Source organism: Mauremys mutica, chromosome 12 (genome assembly GCF_020497125.1).
Source record: "Mauremys mutica isolate MM-2020 ecotype Southern chromosome 12, ASM2049712v1, whole genome shotgun sequence".
Lineage (NCBI taxonomy): Eukaryota > Metazoa > Chordata > Testudines > Geoemydidae > Mauremys > Mauremys mutica.
In genome coordinates, this window is record NC_059083.1 from 39,173,182 (window position 1) to 39,194,509 (window position 21,328).

General features: G+C 50.2%; 1 protein-coding gene across 1 annotated transcript; it reads right to left on the reverse strand.

Moving 5' to 3' along the window:
* Positions 1–9,262: 9,262 nt before the first annotated feature.
* Positions 9,263–16,508, reverse strand: LOC123344817 (zinc finger protein 2-like). The gene is made up of 4 exons (XM_044981293.1): positions 16,341–16,508; positions 15,633–15,746; positions 15,137–15,284; positions 9,263–9,884 (listed from the first exon to the last, which is right to left on the reverse strand). The coding sequence occupies exons 1-4, from the start codon at positions 16,465–16,467 to the stop codon at positions 9,863–9,865; spliced, it is 411 nt and encodes a 136-aa protein (XP_044837228.1). The 5' UTR covers positions 16,468–16,508; the 3' UTR covers positions 9,263–9,862.
* Between the last annotated feature and the right edge of the window lie 4,820 nt (positions 16,509–21,328).

Below are 21,328 nucleotides of genomic sequence, written 5' to 3' on the forward strand. Positions count from 1 at the left end.
GCACAGGGATGGTGTCCCTAGCCTCTGTTTGCCAGAAGCTGGGAATGGGCAACAGGGGATGGATCACTTGATGATCAACTGTTATGTTCATTCCCTCTGGGACACCTGGCATTGGCCGTTGTCGGAAGACAGGATACTGGGCTAGATGGACCTTTGGTCTGATCCATTATGGACATTATATGATTTCCAAAGGGACGCATGGGCCAGGCCCACCTCAGCTTTAGCCTCCAAAGGTTTGTCTAGAGTAAGAAAAGTGGTGAGGGTTAGCTAGCGTGTTTCCCTCTGATCCTGACTGAATCTCCAGCACTTTCTCTATGCTAGACCATCCCTGAACATCTCCTGTATATTGTTGCCTCATTAGCAGGGTGATTGAGTCACTCTTAAGATTAAGTATGCTCTTTCAGGACAGAGTGACTCATTTCCAGTTATTCTCACATTGATCTGAATTGTACTGAAGAACATTACTTTTTGTACCCTTTCTTCTGTTTCCAAGATGTTTCAATATAACACAGAGCAGGAGCAGGGCTACATAAATGTGTTGTTTCAGAATCTGTGATACCTGAAGGTGATGGGGTGAGTCAAAGGGATTCCATTCTTCCCCCAGTGGCATTGTGATTCCCCTTTTTCCCCAGCAGCATTAACCTCTATGGCTCAGACAGAAGCTGTCTTCTCTCAGTGCTACCCCTTCACCTCCCAAAGGGTCACAAGGGAACATGGTGTGAAAATCTATTTTGATTTAAACAACAAGGAGTCTGGTGGCACCTTAGAGATGAACAGATTTATTTGGGCATAAACTATTTTGATTTAGAGTCATCAGATGTAACATGCTCTGGGATTAAATTTTATGTGAACTTCATACGCTTCTCCCTGTAACGTGGGTTTCTCTCTTTCCATTTGGTCACATAAGTGGATATTAGTTTTGTTTGACAGGCTATAGCTGATACTTATTCTGGTCTTCTTGAGACAAATTACCATTGGTGAGAATAGTCATTTCTTTGCCCCAACCCTTTGCTATGAGATTTTAGTGTTTTTTGAACCATGGGAATAATAATCATTGGCACAAACACTGATGGGCAAATGTCAGAGTCACCATCCGAAAGGCAGAGAATGAAACAGAGCAGGAGATGACTGTGTGATCCCTGCAGTGACATGAGATGGAGCCAGGTGGGGGAGAGTGTGGGAGATACAGCTCTGGGATAATGCAGCATTTGTACAGCTGATGCTGAGAACTTGGAACTCATTACACAGGGGACAGAGAGACAGGAAATATCCTTGTGGGGTGAAGCTATCACTGAAATGCGAAGAGTGTAAATAACATGAGAAGAGGGGTGAGCAAGGGTGTGGGGCAGGGGCAGGGGGTTACCAATTCCTGGGATGAAGCTGGGCAGAGGTGGGAAGGAAATGGGGATTTTCAATAGGCCTGTGTAGCCCTGAAGTCAGGCCCCCTAGGCACCAAGTCTATAGGGAAGGGAAGACCCTCATAGCCCAGCAGGGAACCCTCCCCCTCCCCATCTACTACAGTATCCTGTGTTGGCATTAAACGTGATAATTGCCTCTCTCGTCCCACCCACATCAGGGGACTTTTAGATTCCTCTGCAATCCACAAAACTGCCTGGGCTCCTAGGTTACTGCTGTAAAAGTTCCTTTGATGCCTAAGAGCAGGCACCCTGCTGCCTAGCTCTAGCTGCTCAGATGCTTATCGTGCTGAAGCTCCAAGCCGATCCTCAAATTGAGGGAAGATGGGTGCTCCTCTGCATCTCCCGCCTGATCCAGGAGCTGTTCTCTGAGAATGCTTATCTCCCAACAAAGTGGGAGGAGAACTATCACCTTTCACCCAGGGGTTAGGGTGCACACCTGGTATATAAGAGAACCTGGTTCAATTCTCCCCTCTGGGGAGGTGAAGGGATCCATATAGGGGTTTCTCACCTCTTCGGTGACTACACCAACCACTGGATTATAGAGTTATTCTTTATCAGGTCTGGTAAATATTCAGTTATTTAATTAAATGGAAACAATTTCTACAAGAGACCCACATCAATTAGGTATTGCTAGACAATTCCTAGTACCTCTATGCATTCTGCACTATGTATTGTGAACTAATAAAGATAATTTTATTTTCCAAACATACAAATGTATTAAGTGGCAAAAAGCAGTGCAGAAAAACAATGTGCAAAAACGTGCAGGCAATGTAAACAAAGCTTTAACATCAGTTAACAGAGTGGTACTTTAAAATTGGAAAGGCAGCAAATATTTCTGTCCATTTCAGCAGACAAATGCAGGCTGTTTGTGACTACACATGGGCAAACCATGCTTTGCACAGGTCAGTGTACCTGTCCCCCAGCATGGAGTGGTGGGGGTTAGGATGTGGCCTGAGATGCCACACGGAACATTGGGGATGTAGGGAGCTGCTAGCATGGAGTTCTCCAAGGACTGTGAAAGGTGGGGAGTCTGGGATTTTTGTACCTGTAGGTCAACCAGTGTCTGCAGCATTTGGGTTTGCTGCTTGAGAAGATCTATGTTGTCCTGGTGCAACTCCCTCTCCTAGGACTTCTCTCCTCTCTTTAGTTCTCCCTAGTCTTGGTCATATTGGGCCTCAGGGCCTTTTGCTCACAGGCCCGTGCAGCACTGACTTGCAGGACCTTGCTGACTATGCCCTCCCTAGTCCTCTGCTTTCTCCTCATCAGTGTCAGGCATTCTGTGGGGGTAGAGAGGACACCCCTTAAGGCTGCAACGGCAGAACAGCTGATTAAACACAGATATGTCACTGGATTTACAGTCACAATGGAAAGGGAGAGAGAAGGCTCAAAACTCCCATCCCTTATTCCCAGAAATGCTTTTAAGAAGAAAAGTTTGACACCAGCTGTAGAGCGCCTCCGCACGGCACCGCTCTGCAGCCCCAGTCACATTGTGTATGGCTCCATGAGTGGTGAGTGAGGAGGTGGCAGAAGGAAGAATTTTGGTTGCACAAAGCAATAACATTTCAGTCCCTGTTCCATGGGAACAAGTTCAAGGCAATGTCACTGAAGACTAGCACGACATTCCACGGGTGGTGGTGGTTTTAGCTGATCTCTCACTCCTGAGGGTAACAAAGGAACAGAAAGCATAGCTCCTACTGATGTCCTGAAGATGCCTGGGCCTGTATGCCACTAGCCTGTTTTCTGCAATGGTGCCAGCTGAATTCATCATGGACTGGCATGGCAAAGTGTCCTACCATGGAGGAAGAAATAAGGCAGCCCTCCCTAGAAGCTTTTGGGAGAGGATTTCAGAGCATCCCTATAAAAGTTTAATCAAGATGTCTCAGGAGGCTACAAAGGACATCCCTATGTACATAAACAAAGTGCCCCCCCCTCCCCTATGCTTAACCTAGCAGGGGAATAAAAAGCATGTGTCAATTCTACCTCTGCTTGTTGTACCCCTACTTCTTGTATGAATAAAACAACGAAAAGTCAGTACCTGTGGCTTGTTATCTTGCGGATGGGCCAGGCACCATCTTTAAACATTGTAAGGAAAAATGCATGGTTACATTTTCCCAAGGTACCTTCCCATTCCTTGGGTCCATCCAGGCTTGCCTGGCAGACTGTCTAGACTGCTGGTGGTGGCTTCAACAGGTCCTGGCTCATGGCTTGGCTGGAGCTTCCTGCTGCATTTTCTCCCCATCCCTGCACTTCCTCCTCCTCACTGTTCATAGCAGGGGTCTCTGTCTTGGGCTCATCTGAGGTATCTACAGTGGTTTTGTGGGGTCTTTTCCAAGGATGGCATGCAGCTCAGTGTAACAGCCCAGCACCAGATTGGTTGCTGCTCTCCCTTGCCTTGTGGTCCAGCTGATGCAGTTCCTTTGATTCCATGCGGCATTCCTGCTGATCCCTGTCATATCCCTTCACCTGCAGCCCCCATGCAGTCTGTTCGCAGATATCCATGTTACTACAACTGGTCCATACCTGGGCTTGCACAGCCTCTTCTCCCCCACAGGCCCAGGAGATCAAATATCTCCAGTCTACTCCTGGTGGGAGCACATTTAGTGCATGGCATTTGCATGGTCAGCTGGACACAATGGCAAGCTCCTTGTTGTCCTTGCCAAGGAGGGCAATCAGGAAAAGGCATTTCAAAAACGCGGTTTTTGAAAGGGGTGGTGGCTTCCAGTCTCTATGACCCTTGGGCAGTAGAGTTTACAACTGTGACCAGATCTGTGACAGTCATAGGGAATGGGGCTTTCTGGGACATTTGCTGGAGGACTATGAGGTCAGTAACAGGAGTTGAGCTGAAGCTTCTGCAGTGAAGGAGAAACTAATGAAGTTGGCTCATGACACAGCCAGAGGAACCGCAGTGACATCCCTGCTGAGTCTCAGGTGCTCAGGACACAGGCAGCTCCCTGGGATCCAGGACTATCCCAGCCAGAAGAACAGGGGTGCTGGGAAGCATGAAAAATGGTTCCAGGCTGCCCCAGGCATGAGATCTGCCCTTAACGTTCTGATTCGCTCTCTCTCTCACCCAGTGAATGTGACTCTGGATCCAGACATCCTGTCTGAGGATCGGAAACGTGTGAGTTGGGCAGCAGGATCTGCCTGACACCCCTGAGCGATTTGACACTGAGCCCTGTGTGCTGGGCTGTGAGGGGATTCACCTTGGGGAGACATTACTGGGAGGTGGGGATTGGGGGATACTGGGTTGTGGGGGTAGCCAGAGAGTCTGTGAGGAGGAAGAGACGGATCAGCCGTAACCCTGAGGGGGGCAGATCTGGGCTGTGCAGTGCTGCAGGGGTCAGTTTCAGGCTCTCACCTCCCCTGTGACCCCCTCCCCCCCCGCCTCTGAGCAGGGTCCCCAGCAGGCTCCGGGTGTGTCTGGACTGTGAGCGGGGGCAGGTGACATTTATCGATGCTGGTGACAAGGCCCCTGAGACACCAGGGGAGGGAGGGAGAGGAACATCTCACTGGGAACCCTGAAATCAGCCTGTCTACCCTCAGAAAGTGTAGTCTTTATGCCTCCTCCTGTGGACTTTCTATCGTGCAGTCTCTATGATCCTGGAGGCTGCATCAGGTCTCACCTCTGTGCAGCGTCTGGACTGTCAAACCATAGAGAGCATTCAGTGAGCGAGGCAGAGAAGCAAATTTCATTGCCCCTGGGATTGTGCAGCCTGTTTGCCACTGTCCTCTATGATCCAGGAGGACTCTGGGGATCCTGGGTTAGATGGTGTCACTGAGACATGATGGGAACAGCCCACTGAGAATGAAAAAAATGGGCTTCTCTAGCCAAGGAATCCTTGCCCCTATGACCTGGAAGGCTCCAGTCTACCCAACCATAGGCACCAACTTCTCCTGGTGCCAGTAGGTGCTCGCACCCCCTGCCCTGACTCCACCCCTGCCCCTGCAGCACCAGGGATGGGAGGGGGTGCAGAACCCCTGGAGCTGCAGGAAGAGCTGAGGGGCAGGTGTGGGGGCTGCAGGATTATAATTTGTGGAGGGGCTGTGGACAGAAGTGATGCTAGGCTGGGGAGCAGAATTAACAGCTGGGCTGGGTACAGGCAGATGTGGGGGTGGCAGGGACACAGAATTAATTAACGGGGGTTTTGGGGAGAAGCTGTAGGCTCTGCACCAGCAGGGAGCCTGGGAGAGGGAGACCCAGGGACTGGAGAGTGTGCATTCATCCCAATATCCAGTAGAAATGAATGGCTAGTGTAGACACTTCCTACATCGACAGAAGGGAGTTTTCCATTGATGCAGTTAAGCCATCTCTGGGAAAGGCAGTAGTTAGGGCAACAAAGAATTCTTCCATTGACCTATCTGCGCCTACATCCGAGGTTAGATCGCCCTAACGACATCACACAGGGTGTGAAAGTTTTCACAGCTCTGAGCGCTGTAGCTAGGCCGATCTAGTTTTAGGTATAGACAGGCCTCAAGAAGAATAAGGATATGTCTATACTACAGTCACTACTACAGAAGAGCTACAGCTGTGTCGCTGAAGTGCCATAGTGTAGATGCTTCCAACACTGACAGAAGTGGTTTTTCCATGTTAATCCTCCTTTCTCGTTAATCCTCCTTTCTGAGAGGTGGTAGCCAGGTCAATGGAAGAATTCCATTGTCTACACTGGAGATTAGGTCAATCTAGCTGTGGCACTCAGAGTACAAAATTTTCCTTAGCCCTGAGTAATGTCACTAGGCTGATCTATGTTTAAGTGTAGACCTGGCCTATGAGGGGGTTTCCCTGGTGCTAGCTGAGAACACAGGGTCAGAGGGATTGGCTGGCAGCTTGGCATGTGTGAGGCAGAGAACTAAGAGATGCAGTTGTGAATGGGATCCTGGCAGAAAACTATGATACAGCGCTTGCTTCACGCACAGGGATCCTTGGAACAGCAGATGTGGATTTCTGAGTAAGGAAACTGCCTGCAGTTGTTTGTTTCTACCGTGTTCAGGGCACATGAATGTGCGGGCATTCTTTGTAAATAATAAAGGTTGCACCAAAGATAAATACCTGACTCCTATAATCAATTTCTCCACCCACTAGAAGAACCTGCAAGGCCCCAAGCACTGGCTAACTGCTGAGGTCAAAGGACCAGTGGTACAACCCAAGTCTGAATCTAGACCTATAGCAGTAAATGAGTTGTTGGGAAACATTTTCTGGGCATTCCAGCAGCAAAGAGCCTGTGCAGAGGAGCAGATTGCTGCTCATTGTGGACTTCAGCATCTGCAACTTTGTGTGCTGAACAATCCCCATTGTCCCTTCTCCAGACACTCCTCTCCCCAGATCCAGAAAAAAACCCAAACTAGAATCCCTGGCCCGTATTCCCCCCCACCCCCAGCAGAACCAGTCCACACAGTGACGAGGAGCTCAGTATAGGCCCAAGGAGAATGATTGGAAGAGCCTAGGGCAGCTGGAATGGGGCAGGATGGGAGTGGGATTGTTACTTTTCCTTTGGTCTACAGAGTTTTGCAAAGATTAAACCTAAAATCTTCTTTCCAGATCTTAGCTGGTGTTTTGGATGGGCTGGGCTGTAACCTTTAGATTGTGATGTCCTAAAGTTTAGGAGATTTATTATAATATCACCCTTCAGCTCAAGAGTTGCTCTGGATTAATGTGTTGCTGACGTTTTCATGCCTTGTCACTAGCACAAACCAGGTGCTTCTGACCTTAACCCATGGTTCCATGTAGCCTGTGGTTCCATGGTTCTACATAACCCCTGTAGCCAGGCTGGTCCCAGGCCGGTGTCTAGATGTACAACAAGACACAGCTAAGCCAAGGCTCCTCTGCACACACATTGTCACTGAAATAACTCAAGGGGGTTTAGTTCCCACCTATTGTGGCTTCAGTGCATACACCCACCTCACAGGTGTCCTTTTGCCTCAGGGTCTTAAGGCCGGTAACCAAAAGTTCCTTTAACGTGCCCCTCCCTTCTCCCCCCGCCCCAGTCACAGTGAAGACCCAGAGTTCAGCGGTGCATCTGCAGAGTTCACCTCTCCCCCTGGCATGGGGTGGTGGAGGTTTTGGGGGGGGTGCACCTTGCTCACTCAGCTGTCCAGCCATTTGCTGTGGCACGGTCTGCCTGGCCAGCCACTCACTCCTTCACCAGCCACTTGGTCAGCTGTCTGCTCACCATCCCACACTCTCTGGGACATCTTGAGGTCCTATCACTTAGCACAGCTCTCAATGATTTCAACTGTTAGGCAGAAAGCCTCATTGCTAGCAAGGACAGGGCAGTCTATTGTATCAGGGGGAAAAAGAACAGGAGTACTTGTGGCACCTTAGAGTAACAAATTTATTTGAGCATAAGCTTTTGTGATTGTCCCACAGTAGGCCTAATGCTGAGTCCTGATTATCAGTGATTTCAGCTCTGTTGGTGTGTAACAAAACTCCCAGTTGAGTCTTAACTGCTGTTATTACACAGTAAAGATCAAATTGTCGGGGGCCCACACCAGCAGGCACAAGTATATCACCATACTCTGATGACTCCACTGGGTATCGGCACCCATGTCCCCTGCCTACCGAGTGCAGTTAGTTGAAGATGAGTCCCTCAATCAGGGTATGCCAAGCACTGTTCTGCTGGCCTTGATTCACATAACAAGGATAACAACCCTTTAGTACCCCTGCCCCCAATAACAAAGTGACTTGTGATCCAACGCCAGCCAAAAGTGACCATTTGGGCAAATCAGCCCCATTATGCTGAGCACCTACGCAGGGTGGGTGTGCCTCAGCAACCAAAGTCAAAGTCCTCTTCCCCAGCTCATCACTAGGTGTTGGGGAGAGCTCATCCAGACCCTGCTTACATTAAGAATGTCCCAGTTCAAGTGAGGGTACGTATCAACAGCACCTGGGAGGTATGATTCTTGGGTACATGTAAACATGCGGACACTGCTGAAGCTAGCACACTACCAATAGCAATAAGGCTGCAGCAGCAAGGGGGTGGCTTGGACTAGCTGCTGTAAATGTAAACAAATGTGTTTGTCTTAACGATTGGCTGAACAAGAAGTAGGACTGAGTGGACTTGTAGGCTCCAAAGTTTTATATTGTTTTAGTTTTGAGTGAAGTTATGTAACCCCCCCCCCCAAAATCTACATTTGTAAGTGCAACACTCATGATAAAGAGATTGCACTACAGTACTTGTAATGAGGGAACTGAAAAATACTATTTATTTTATCATTTTTACAGTGCAAATATTTATAAAAAAAATAATATAAACTGAACACTATACTTTGTATTCTGTGTTGTAAATGAAATCAATATATTTGAAAATGTAGATAAACCATCCAAAAATATTTAATACATGTCAGTTGGTATTCTATTGTTTCACAGTATGATTAATCACAATGATTTTTTGTAGTCAATTGCATGTTTACTGTGATTAATCTACAGCCCTAAAATAAACCATTAATGCTTTTTTTTAAAGCAATATAGCAACAAATACAAAACACACAGAACTACAAAGTTCCCCTCCCTCTGGATCTACTACAGGATTTGAATCACGTCTCTTCAGATCCCCAATGCACACCCCACCACTTCAGCTCTGGGAATAATTGCTGTACTGTGTATGGACCAGCCGGGACAGGACACATGCTTTTCTGGTGGGTTACACAAGTATTTGCTGGTCATCGGTAGATCATTTATGATCAGGACTCACTTTTGCTGGCTTCACTGTGGTGGAGGGGTAAGGGAAGCTCCTTAAAAGTGTGTGTGGGGGGAGGAGGGGACAACACCAATACCTGAACCATCATCCCACCCCCTGCACTGCCCCTTTCCTGATGCCCCTGTGCCACCCCTTCCCCTCAAGCTCCCAGTCTTGCCTGCCCCTTCCCCACAAGGCCCCACCCCCGGCTCACTCTCTGCCCCTCCCCCTGTCCCGCCCCTTATGGCCACTAAGACGAGGGCAGGCATAACCCTCCCACTTATAAAAGTGATGGGGCCATGGCCCCCTGGTGTGGTGTAACCGTTAGCAACAGGAGCCAAAGAACAGAGTATTTGACACGTTGAGACTAAAGCTGGTGGGGATGAGTAGCTAATACCTGGGGCTTCCACACTACAGACCCTAGTTCTAGTCCCCGTTTTGACCTTGTGCAACTTCTCTGTTAACTTATTAGCACAATGGGCTGCAAAGGTGTCCAATACCAGATTGCGTTCTAGGGCTGGGCACACAAAGTCATGGACAGCCCTAGGAGATGGGACGCGCCTGCACACACACAAACAGCTCTCAGTAGAAGTGAGACGATTTGTGCGCGTGGCTTCTGGCTTGTTTCACTATACCCCAGCCCAGGTGCTTTGTCCTTGTCATTGGAGAGCATCCCTCCTCCACCAGTTCCACTCAGCAGTCTGGGAATTCGCAGTAGACAGTCAGCTGCAGGTCACATGGACTGAGGGATTCATCTTTCCAGCCTCCTCCTCAAAGCTCCTGGAGGCCACTTCTGTTGGCCAAAAGTAACTGCATGTCACATGTGTCTGACTGATGGCTACAATTCTCAGGCAATACATTCACAAGCAAAAAAAGAAAAAAACCCAACCAGCAGCAGTGAGATCCTCTGCCTGAGCCCATCCACCAGAGCTGACAGCCTCTGACTGCCAAGAAGCAGGAAGACTGACTGGTTAGAAGGAAATTTACAACCGTGTAACCAGTTTGCCTTACATAATCATGACAATGTATCTCATCATGGTAGGAGTCAGGATCTAACACACTATTGTATCCAGCTGCTCATGAAGTAACCACCTGCTTCCCCAGCAGCATCTCAGCATCCCATCGCAGTTACAGCTCCTGTTCTGGTTCCAGAAGGCCACTCCCCAGATTCACTGTTGAATCTGATCTCAAAGCCACTCTGCCGCAATAGACTCTTGGATGCAGTGCCCAGCCACATGAAACAGCCGCAGAATGAAGGAGTGTGACTGATGGCTAGAAATCTCCAGCCACGCATTATCCAGCAAAACAGGAGCAGATACATAATTTAGGTTCACACCATCCAGCTGCAAGAATGTATTAATTCCTCAGTGCAATACATTAAATAACTGCACCATTGTACCAGCTATACGGCAGCCCCTGTAACTAGCCACATCCCTGGCAAGTGCTAGTCTCACCGCAGCTAGAGTTGCATTTCTGGTCCCAGGTGGCTGCTCCCCAGCGTCATCCAGGCCCCCGCTGTCTGTCCCCAGATCCCCTTCTGAAGCCAGACTGGACAAGTGGCCTGAGAGCCTTGGGGCCTGGAGTTCTCTGGTTAGCCCATCCCCCCATACAGTGCAGGACCCTCAGCGCCAGCTCCCCGCACACCTGCTGCCATCTGCAAAGAGCCAGGAGTCCCTGAGAGCTGGGGAGACAGTGCAGGGGAACAGAAGCAGAAGGTGCCGGGCTAAGAACAGGCGTGACAGCTGCTCTCTTGGCCAGCGCACCCAGCACTGAACCAGGAACACCTAGAGCTCTCTGTTTATCCCACACCCTGGGCAGTGCTGGACCCCTAGTGCACGATCCCCTCACTCCCGCTGCCCTTGGCCACTGGGCCCCAGCCCTCACCCGGGGGACAGGAGCTTGGTCTCTGTGGGCCAATGAGTCCTTGGCCTCTCTGCTGGGCTGACAAAAAGGGAGAAAATCAGTGCTGGCCTTGCTGGGCGTGGTTGTGTGAGATGGGGTCACCTGCCCCACTACGGCCCAGGCTGAGATCCCAGCAGATTCCAGCCTGGTCCCTGAGCCACTATCAGATGGACATTCAGCCTCTGTGTGCTGGTAGGGAGGCACTGGGTCATTGCCCTGGGGGAAGCTGCTGCGGGAGGGAGGAGATTTTCTGCTCACAGCCCTGATGGGTTGGTTTTACTTAGTTCCCCACCAGATAAGGAGCCGGGACTGACAGAGATTGTGGGTGAGGGAGAGAGATTTGTGTCTGTTTCCTCATCCCTTCCTCCACAGGGACCTGATTAGAAATGGGCTCCCTAGTGGAGAAGCTGGTCTAGGGACTAGCAGAAGCAGGAGGTAGATGGGGGTCTGGACAGCTGTGTCCAACAGGTGAGCACAGAAAGCAGCTGGGTATTCAGAGGCAGCATTTTAAAGCAGGCCTGAAAAACGATACACTTTCACTCCTGTCTGCTTGTAAAGCGAAATCTGCAAACCCCAGACCCAGCAAAGGTTTTTAGGGGGAGGGGAGCCCCTCTTGCCTGCAAGCAAACAGCCTGATCCCCCCACAGCTGCCTTGACTGCCAATAACAGAGGCAGGTCCCACAGCTGCAACCAGTAAGGGAGACAAAACCAGCTATAAAAGGAGAGAGCACAGAGAGGGTGAGGAGGCATGGGCAGAAGGGGCTGGGACAATGGAGTCCTCTCTATATTGGGCTGTCTCTCCAGACACAGCCCAAAGGAACTGATGCAGACTGCTAGGCCTAATCAGATCCCAGGGGCCAACTGAAAAAAGCCAATTGGGGGTAGTAGAGACCCCCCTGAAAGACCACATCAAGGACTGGTGACATCACCATTATCACCTGCCTCTGCACAGACTGACCCAGTGACTGGGGGGAGGGCCAGTGAGATGATAATCAGAAAAATTCTGTGAGTGTCCCCATCTGTTCCCTTATCCTCCGGGCCCAGGTTCTGGCTGCAGAGTTTCCCCAGACTCTTCACTCAAAAGCACACTGGTTCAGATTAAAACATAAAACAAGATTATTAACTACAGAAAAATTTAAGTTAAGTGATATCAAACAGCTCAAAGCAAGTTACCTAGTAAATAAACAAAACCACAAACTAAGCCTAAAAACCTAGAAAGATTGGATATGAATTAACAATTTTTCATCCTGACTGATGATACAAGCAGGCTTGCAGGTGCTGAAGGCACAAGCGGCACTTGCTTTGCAGCTTGGGCTCCCTACCCCTGTTCCTAGTCATTTTCTTTTGGAGCTCCTTTCAGCAGGCATTCAGCAGTGGGAGAGTGAAGAACAACAAATTATGTCACTCCCTGCCTTACATAGCTGTTCCATATGGCAGAAACCTTTTCTTTCAAACTTGGTTCCTAGGCCAGTTTGTGGAAAAACATAGGTACCCATAACAGATCAGTGTCATATGGTCTGGTCACATGCCCTTGCATACCTTGCTGAGTTATAGCACCCATTACTCATCAGCTGTCTGGAGCGTTCTCAGGAAGGCTCAGCAGGTGGGGGCTGAGATTCTCCCACACTTATTGTTTCCCCTGATGGCCCATGACCTAATATAGGCCCTTCCCAGCCAGCTGTCTAGACTGGAAGCATCTTGCTTAGTCGGTATCACCCAGGTGTAACTACATTTGAAATAAAGATACAAAAGCTTTGTCTACACTAGCAGTGTTAAAGCACTGCTGCAGCTCTTCTAGCACTCTAAAAACCACCCCCACGAGGGGCGTAGCTAACAGCGCTGGGAGCACGGCTCCCAGTCTTGGTGCCGCGACTACACTGGCACTTTAGAGCGCTGAAAGGGGGAGTTTTTTCACACTCCTGAGCGAGAAAGGTTCAGCGCAGTAAAGTGCCAGTGTAAACAAGGCCAGAGTCTGATTCATAACTTCAAATACCAAAATGATACATGCATACAAATAGGATACTCATATTTAGCAAATCAGAACTTTTCCAATGACCCCTCTGGTACAAAATGCATCATAATTATGCCATAATAATATCATAGTAATATTACTATGACAAATATGGGGTGTAGTGTCACAAGCAGTTTCTCTCTCCCTTCCCCCAGCAGGTTAGCAAGAGGCAGGAAGGCCCATCAGTTCAGCAGCCAGGGCTGCAGCAGGGAGGAGGGGCTGATTGGGACTTCTCCTCTGCCTGGGGTTTGCTTAGACCAGGCAAAGCCAGAGGGTCACGGATCAGCTGCTGCTGGAACCTGCCCCTAGAGATGGGCAGTTGGAAACTTGGGAGCCAAATGCCACTGCTGTGTGTGGGAATTAGGAAACAGAGTTTTTACTAAGGCCAGCCCTAGTCAGGACACTGAGAGAATTTCTCTCCTTTATGGAGGAGTCTCTGATGTCCAATGTGGTGTTAGCTCCAACTAAGCATTTTTCATGCTAAGGACATCTGAGAGGCCCTTCTCTGTGTGGATTTGCTGATGCTTGATGCTCTGTGAGCACCAAATGAAGCTTCCCCGCCATTCAATCTCTTTCTTCTGTGAATTATCTGTCTGAGCTTACACATTATTCCCCATCAATCTTTTTCTGCAGTTATTGAAGTTTTTCCCACAATCCAAGCATTTATGGGTTCTCTCTCTTATGTGGACTGTCTGATGTCAAGCAAGGTTTGATCATCAAATGAAACTTTTTCCACAGTCAAAACATTTCTAGATTCCGTCCCATGTGGATTCTCTGACATTTATGAAGTTATGAGCTGGGACTGAAGCTTTTCCCTTCATCCAAGCATTTATGGGGTTTCCCTCGTGTGGATTCTCCCATGCTTAATAAGGCTTGAGCGCTGACTGAAATTTTTCCCACAGTCTAAGCATTTAAAGGGTTTCTCTCCCGTGTGGATTCTCCCATGCATAATAAGGCTTGCGCGCTGTCTGAAACTGTTCCCACAGTCCAAGCATTTAAAGGGTTTCTCTCCTGTGTGGATTCTCTCATGTTTAATAAGGCTTGAGCGTTGACTGAAACAGTTCCCACAGTCCAAGCATTTAAAGGGTTTCTCTCCGGTGTGGATTCTTTCATGGCTAATAAGGCCTGAGGTCCGACTAAAACTTTTCCCACAGTCCAAGCATTTATAAGGTTTCTCCCCCGTGTGGGTTCTCTGATGTATAATAAGGGTTGATGGTGCACTGAAACTTTTCCCACACTCAGGGCATTTATATGGTCCCTCTCCTGTGTGGATTTTCCCATGACTAATAAGGCCAGAGCTCTGACTGAAACTTTTCCCACAGTCCAAGCATTTATAAGGTTTCTCCCCCGTGTGGATTCTCCCATGCTTAATAAGGCTTGAGCTCTCACTGAAACTTTTCCCACAGTTCAAACATGTAAAGGGTTTCTCTCCCTTGTGGATTCTCCCATGTTTAATAAGGCTTGAGCGCTGACTAAAACTTTTCCCACAGTCCAAGCATTTTAAAGATTCCTCTCCCGTGTGTGTTTTCTGATGCATAAGAAGGGCTGATCTGTCACTGAAACTTTTCCCACACTCAAGGCATTTATATGGTTGCTCTCCTGTGTGGATTTTCCCATGGCTAGTAAGGCCAGAGCTCTGACTGAAACATTTCCCACACTCCAAGCATTTATAAGGTTTCTCTCCAGTGTGGATTCTCTGATGTACAATAAGGGCAGACGGTGCACTGAAGCTTTTCCCACAATCAGAGCATTTATATGGCCTCTCTCCCGTGTGGATTCTCCTATGGCAAATAAGCCCTGAGAGCTGACTGAAGCTTTTCCCACACTCAAGGCATTTATAGGGTCGCTCTCCCGTGTGGATTCTCCCATGGCTAACAAGGCCTGAGTGCTGACTAAAAGTTTTCCTACACTTCAAGCATTCATAGGGTCTCTCTCCTGTGTGGATTCTCCCATGCTTTATAAAGCCAGACAGCCAATTGAAGCTCTTCCCACAGTCCAAGCATTTATAGGATCTCTTTTTTTTGTGATTTAATTGCTGGGCTGGGGTTTCCTTGGGACTATTGCCTCCTCTCCCACATTCAATGGATTCATCCATTTTCTTTCTTGGGCTGCTTCCCAGCTTCCTCTCTGACCTGTGCCAATTACTCCAGACTGTTCTCTGTTCCAAGCATCGGGAAAAATTACTGTCAGATCTCAAAATGGTCCCCTGCATTTCCACTTGCTCAGGACCTTCCTGCTGTGGATTCTCCTCCTCATTCTCACTCTGTGTCTTGTCACCTGCTGGAGGAGAGAGAGAATTCAGGTAGGAGTCATTGCCTGAGCTGGTCGAAAGGACAGAAATGGGAATAGCAAAGAGGGAAAACAGAACACAACAACTGTTGGGGAGACTGAGAAATTGGATTCTGCCACCACATCCCATCCAAACACTCACAAGGAAGTGAAGTCAGGGAGGAAACTCCTGACAGCTAACAGGGTGGGTGGAAAGCCATGAGCAATTATCTGCCATGCTGACCACAACCTGACCTGAGTGAGATGAGGCAGAACTGAGGGGGCTCACAGCACATTTTGGAGATTTTCAGCCTTTTCCTTCATTTGCCAGTTTCTGTGTCAGTGTCACTGACTCCTCACCTGTGTGGGTGTCTCTTGGGATCTTCCTTTCCTTGGAGGCTTGGAGATCCGGGACCCACGGCTCTTCCCCTGCTTCCAGCCGGGCGACTAGGTCAGGTTTGGGAATGGGGAGTCCTGCTCAGGGGGTAAAATCAGGCATGAGCAGAGCACACAGAGGATTGGTGGAGTATTTGTCACAAAGGGCACATTTCGAGTTTAACTTGACCCCATTATTTGCTGGGGGGTTGTGGGATCTGAACAGATGGGACCATGGTCACTGAACCCCCTTGGAATCAGGCGATGTCTGGAGGGGAGGGGGATTTGTCACACCCTCACTGGGAATTTTCAGGGTCTGTGTGCTCTGGGGGACTTGCTGAGGCACATGCAGCTCTGAGGTTACCCCCCTGCCTCTGTTTAAACCTCAGAGCCCTCCCCACACATGGAGCTGGTCCCATGAAGGAAGGTACACAGAGAACCTGCTTGAAGTGATAATGAATGCAGAGAGGATAATACTCTGCTTCTGCCCCCATTACAGCTGGAGGGATGGAGATGAATTAGTATGTTCATTAGCTCCATGACTCGCTTATCCCATTGGATGGGGTTTGGAGGTGAATGGTTCTCTAACCCCGGAGCTGTGGATTATATGACCCATTTCCCTCTAATCTAACTGACCAGATTCAGAAATGCAGGCTCCATGGCTTCAATAGCTGAAGGGTCAGGAATCCTTACCCAGCGAGGTAACAGTCTCATAATTCTCCTGCATGACATCCCTGTAGAGGGCTCTCTGACCGGGGTCCAGCAGAGCCCCCTGCCCCTCAGTGAAATACACAGCCACCTCCTCGAAGGTCACCGGCATCTGAAACAACAGGTGCTCCCCACTCAGTGCCTGGTGCCCCAGACACAATCCCACTATTCATGGGGTGAGAAGCCCGAAAATAGGACAGCTCTGGGAGGGCCAGAGGAGCAGAATCCCACCCCCACCCAGCTCAGGAGGCTCCAAGGAACAGCGAGAAGGTGAGAGTTCTTTGTCCCTCCCAGCAGATGGAGGAGGGCCGGGTCTTCTCATTTACCACCCTCCTAATAGGCACAGGCTGATGTGGGAAGCAGAGCTCCACACAGGGGACAGGGACAGGAATCCCAGCACCTTCCCTTTGTATTTCTCCGCAGTCTCTGGGTAGTGGGTTCAGGCTCCAGCACTCTGGCCTGTTTTCCCTGCCCTGTCCAGGGGGGTTGTTTCCTGTTTCAGAAATGGGGGAATGTTCACCCCACCAATGGGCCTGTTAATAAATCAGGTCCTAAGCTGAGCTTGTCCCAGCAGGTTTAACACACCCTGTCTACCTCCCTGCCTCACCCTGTTTCCTGCCCCTCCCCCTCTACAGCAACCCTCCCCACCAGCTCCCCACAAAATCCCCTACCTGAGCTGGATCCACCACAGCCATTTCCCTTCCTTGTCCCCTAGGACGATGGGATGATCTGGAGCAAAACAGGGTCGTTATTCTGCAGCCTGTCAGGGTGAGAAGGGCAATTGGGGAGGTTTCTAAATTAGCATTAGTCCCTTTCACACCCCAATTCCACCCCAGGCTCTTTCCCTGCAGAGAGTCACTCTCAAACTGGGGGTCGGGACCCCTCAGGGGGTTGCGAGGTTACTACATGGGGGGTCATGGGCTGTCAGCCTCCACCGCAAACCCTGCTTTGCCTCCAGCATTTATAATGGTGTTAAATATATGAACAAGTGTTTTTAATGTATGGGGGGAGTGTCGCACTCTGAGGCTTGCTGTGTGAAAGGGGTCACCAATACAATAGTTTGAGAACCACTGCTCTAGACTCCGCCATGCTGAGAAAACCATTACGTTATTACAACAAAGACCTGATCCCCCAGATTTCCCCCCCCCCCGCCCCCGGACTAAACCCATGAGACACTTTTAAACCATCCCAGGAATGGAATCTCTGAGCCAAATGCTAGAAAAGAACAGAACCAAAGGCCCTGCTCTGGGGGATCCCCCTAACACTGTCCCCAGGGCAGAGCATCCCCCAGCAGCGCGGGCACCAGGCAGAGGCGGGAACTGGCTTTTCCTCTCCCTGCCCCTCCCCTTCTCCCCCGGAAAGTCAATGTGCCCCGGGGTGCTGCAGGGAATGGGGCTGGGCAGGGCTGGGAGCCAGGAACCTCCCTCCTCACTGATCGCTCCTGCTGCCCCTGCCAGGCTCTCCACTCTCCCTTTTCATGGAAGAACTGGTTACTGTCCTGCCATTCCCATGGATGTTTCCTCTCCAATAGCTACTGACACTGCTAACAGGAGTGTGCACCTGAGTGTGTCGGGGGCAGCAGACACCTGGGAGCAGAGATAGGGCAGAGCAGGAGCCATTTCTGCAGAGTCACTTTCCTGCCTATAGGTCTCTCTCATCACCTGCAGTCTCTGGCTCAGGAGCTGATGCCAGCAGAGCCCAGGGCTGCCCTAGGGGGCTAGTTCCAGCCACAGGAGAAAGTCCCCCCTTCAGCTGGACACACAGGGCTTTAATGATGGTCTGTCCCAGCACAGACCCCACTGGGGAGCAGCAGCTGCTCAGTCTGGACTCTCAGATCACAATGGAGGTAGCATCAAGTGCCCCAGGAAGCCCAGCTAGCTCTAGGGTTCCAGTATCCTGAGCTCAGAGAGCGACTGACACTGGCCTCCTCTGCTTTAGCAGTTACCAGAGCGGCCCTGTGCTGCCCCTGCAGCCCCAGGGACAGTCAGGTCGATACTGATCTCATTTGCCCATCTGGACTCACAGTGGAGTCGGAGACCCGGTTCAAACTGGTATTTTATACATTAAGGTCGAGACTCAGTTCCAGTTAAATTTGTTTTACCGACTGAACCTCAACGGAACTGCACAAAAAAAAAGGGGGGGGGGGAAGGGTGCTGTTACCAGTTAAAATAAAGATTTGGCATTTTTAAGCTCATTATTTAAAAAAACAAACAAACAAACAAAAAAACCCTACAGTGATCTTATTTTCATTTAAGAGAAGACAACAAACTAGCCAATGGGCTGGTGATGGCTCCCAGAACAGCCTGCCCCAGGATAGTAAGAAGAGAATGAGAATAGAAGGGGACCAGCCCACAAGCACAGGGAGGACAAGGGGAAGCTTGGGAGCTGCCCGCACACCATGGGAGGCAGAAAGAGGGCCCAGAGGTAGAGGAACCATCTCTGAGATGCCCCCCTGGGGACAGAAGAGGGGGAATGCTCCCTGGGCCCTGAAGTTCAGAACTCTTCAAGTCACAGGGCAAAGGTAATGGCTCCCCAACCTTCTCCCCTTAGACAGGCCTCCGCCCACCCTCCCCAACCCCTGGGGCAGCTCCTCCCTCCAGTTCTCCCACGTTCACGCTCCAAGCTGCCTTCCCCACTGAAGCCACCTACAGGGCCCCCTCCCAACCTCCTCCAGGCACTCTCTGATACCCACCTCCAATATTTTTTTTTAGGTTTCTCAAACAGATTATTTAGGAAAAAATACTCATGTACATTTGACAGCCCAAAAACACTAGGAAAACTCATGTAAAGTTAAAGTTACCAAATAAATAAATAATCAAAAATCAAAACAGTTTCCATTTTAAGTTGCAGCTCTTTCTTGGATTTACCTTCACTAAATTGAAATAGGATTTAAACCGGTAACTGAACTTCTATTTCTGTGGGTCGCTTGAACCAGAAATGAAACTGAACCTATTGAATGGAATTGAACCTGAATCAAACCAAAACAAATACCAGCTGGATTCCTTGCCTGCTGTTCCTAACAGTGACTCTGTTTTAACACAGAAATCAGAGCAGGACCCTGTTCAGTCCTGTCAGCCCCGAACATTTATCATTAAGGAGTCAGAACCCCCAAATAATGAGACTGTCTTAAAAAAAAAAAATAAAGATGACTAAGGGCCGGTCACTACCATGGAAGATCGGCGACTTCAGCTACGTTATTCATGTAGCTGAAATTGCCGATCTGCTTACTGCGGTGTCTTCCCTGCGGTGTGTTGACGGGAAACAGTCTCCCATCGAATTCCCTCGTGCTTCTCCTTGAGGTGGAGTACCGCAGTCGACGGGAGAGCAATCGCTGGTTGATTTATCGTGTACTAGACGCAATAAATTGACCACCTGCTGAACTGATCGCTGCCCCGTTGATCTGGCCGGTAGTGAAGACATGCTCTAGATTAGGAGCAAGTGTGCACGCGAATGGGGGTGGGAGCGGGAATATTTGCCTTGTAAATTCTGAGCCCTTAGGACAGGTCCGCACAACATACGGCCCGTGGGCCACAGTGGGCTCACTGTGCAGCCCGTGGGGGGCTAGTAGGCAAGCGGCGGGGTGGGGCAAGCCAGTGGCTGGCTGGCTGGCGGGAGGAGTGGTGAAGAGGACAGAGGCAGGCTGGAGAGTGAGGGTGAGCCAGTGACAGGGGGCAGTGGCAGAAGGAAAGAGGCCAGCGGCGGGCAGGCAGGTGAGCTGGTGGTGGGGGGAGCAGGGGAGCTGGCAGCGGACAGGCAGGTGAGCTGGTGGCGGCGAGGGGGGGGCTGAGGAGGCAAGTGGGCAGCGGGGGGGTGAGTAGGTGAGCTGTGGGGGGCTGAGGAGGACAGTGGGCAGGCAGTGATGGGGGGCAGGTGAGCTGATGGTGGGGAAGGGGGGCTGAGGAGGCGGGTGGTCAGTAGGCAAGCCGGGCGGGTGGGGGGGTAGGTGAGCTGGCGGTGGGGGACGGGGGCTGAGGAGGAGAGCAGGCAGGCAGTGATGGGGGGCAGGTGAGCTGATGGTGGGGAAGGGGGGCTGAGGAGGCGGGTGGTCAGTAGGCGAGCCGGGCAGGTGGGGGGCAGGCAGTGGCAGGGGGGCAGGTGAGCTGGCAGCAGGGGTGGGCTGAGGTGAGCAGGCGGGCAGTGGCGGGGGGGGGCAGGTGAGCCGGCAGTGGGGGCGGAGGGGGCTGAGGAGGCGAGCGGGTGGCGGGGGGTGAGGCGGTGAGCGAGCGGGCAGTGGGGGGGGGGGGCAGGTGAGCCAGCAGCGGGGGAGGGGGACTTTATACTGGGGGCGGGGGTGAGGAGGCAAGCAGCGAGTCGGTGGCTGACCTGTTCTACTGATCTTGTCTCTCATAAAAATTGATCCTTTTTGCTGCTTTTCTCTGGGCTGGGGGTTGTCCCAGTGCTGCAAAGAGGGTGCTCCCAAAGGAAGGTGCTTGCTCCTAACTGCTCTTCTCTAGTCAGCCCACTTGACAAGTTTGATTGTCTCCTTGGTCTGGCTCCCATCCCCTCTCCAAGGGTTGCAGCTGTCTGGAGGTGCTGCCTTCCATGCCTTCCTCATTCACACCTCATTCATTCAACAGGGCAATTGATTACAAAGTTGGGGGAAAATCTTATTCTACTTCTAGCAAAAAGACATTTTTCTTTTACCTTAATTATACTACCTTAGGGGCCTGCTACAACATATTAGCAAGGTTCAATACAAAAATCACATACAAGTACAAATGTTTTCTTTCAACAGAACAGTTTTTTTCATTTTTCCATGATTCATAAAAAAATAAAATATTTACTTTATTTGAAAAATTCTTAATAAAATATCCCCCCCACCACCTTCCTTTTCGGCCCACAGCTGTTTCGGCAGAGCGATGCTGGGGAAGGAGGGTTAGTTTCAGCAGGGATGGGGAGCTAGGGGGGGTCGTGTTTTGGGGGGAGGGCTGGGTGGCACTGGGGGTGTGTGTCCAGCCCTCAGCTGTTTTCTT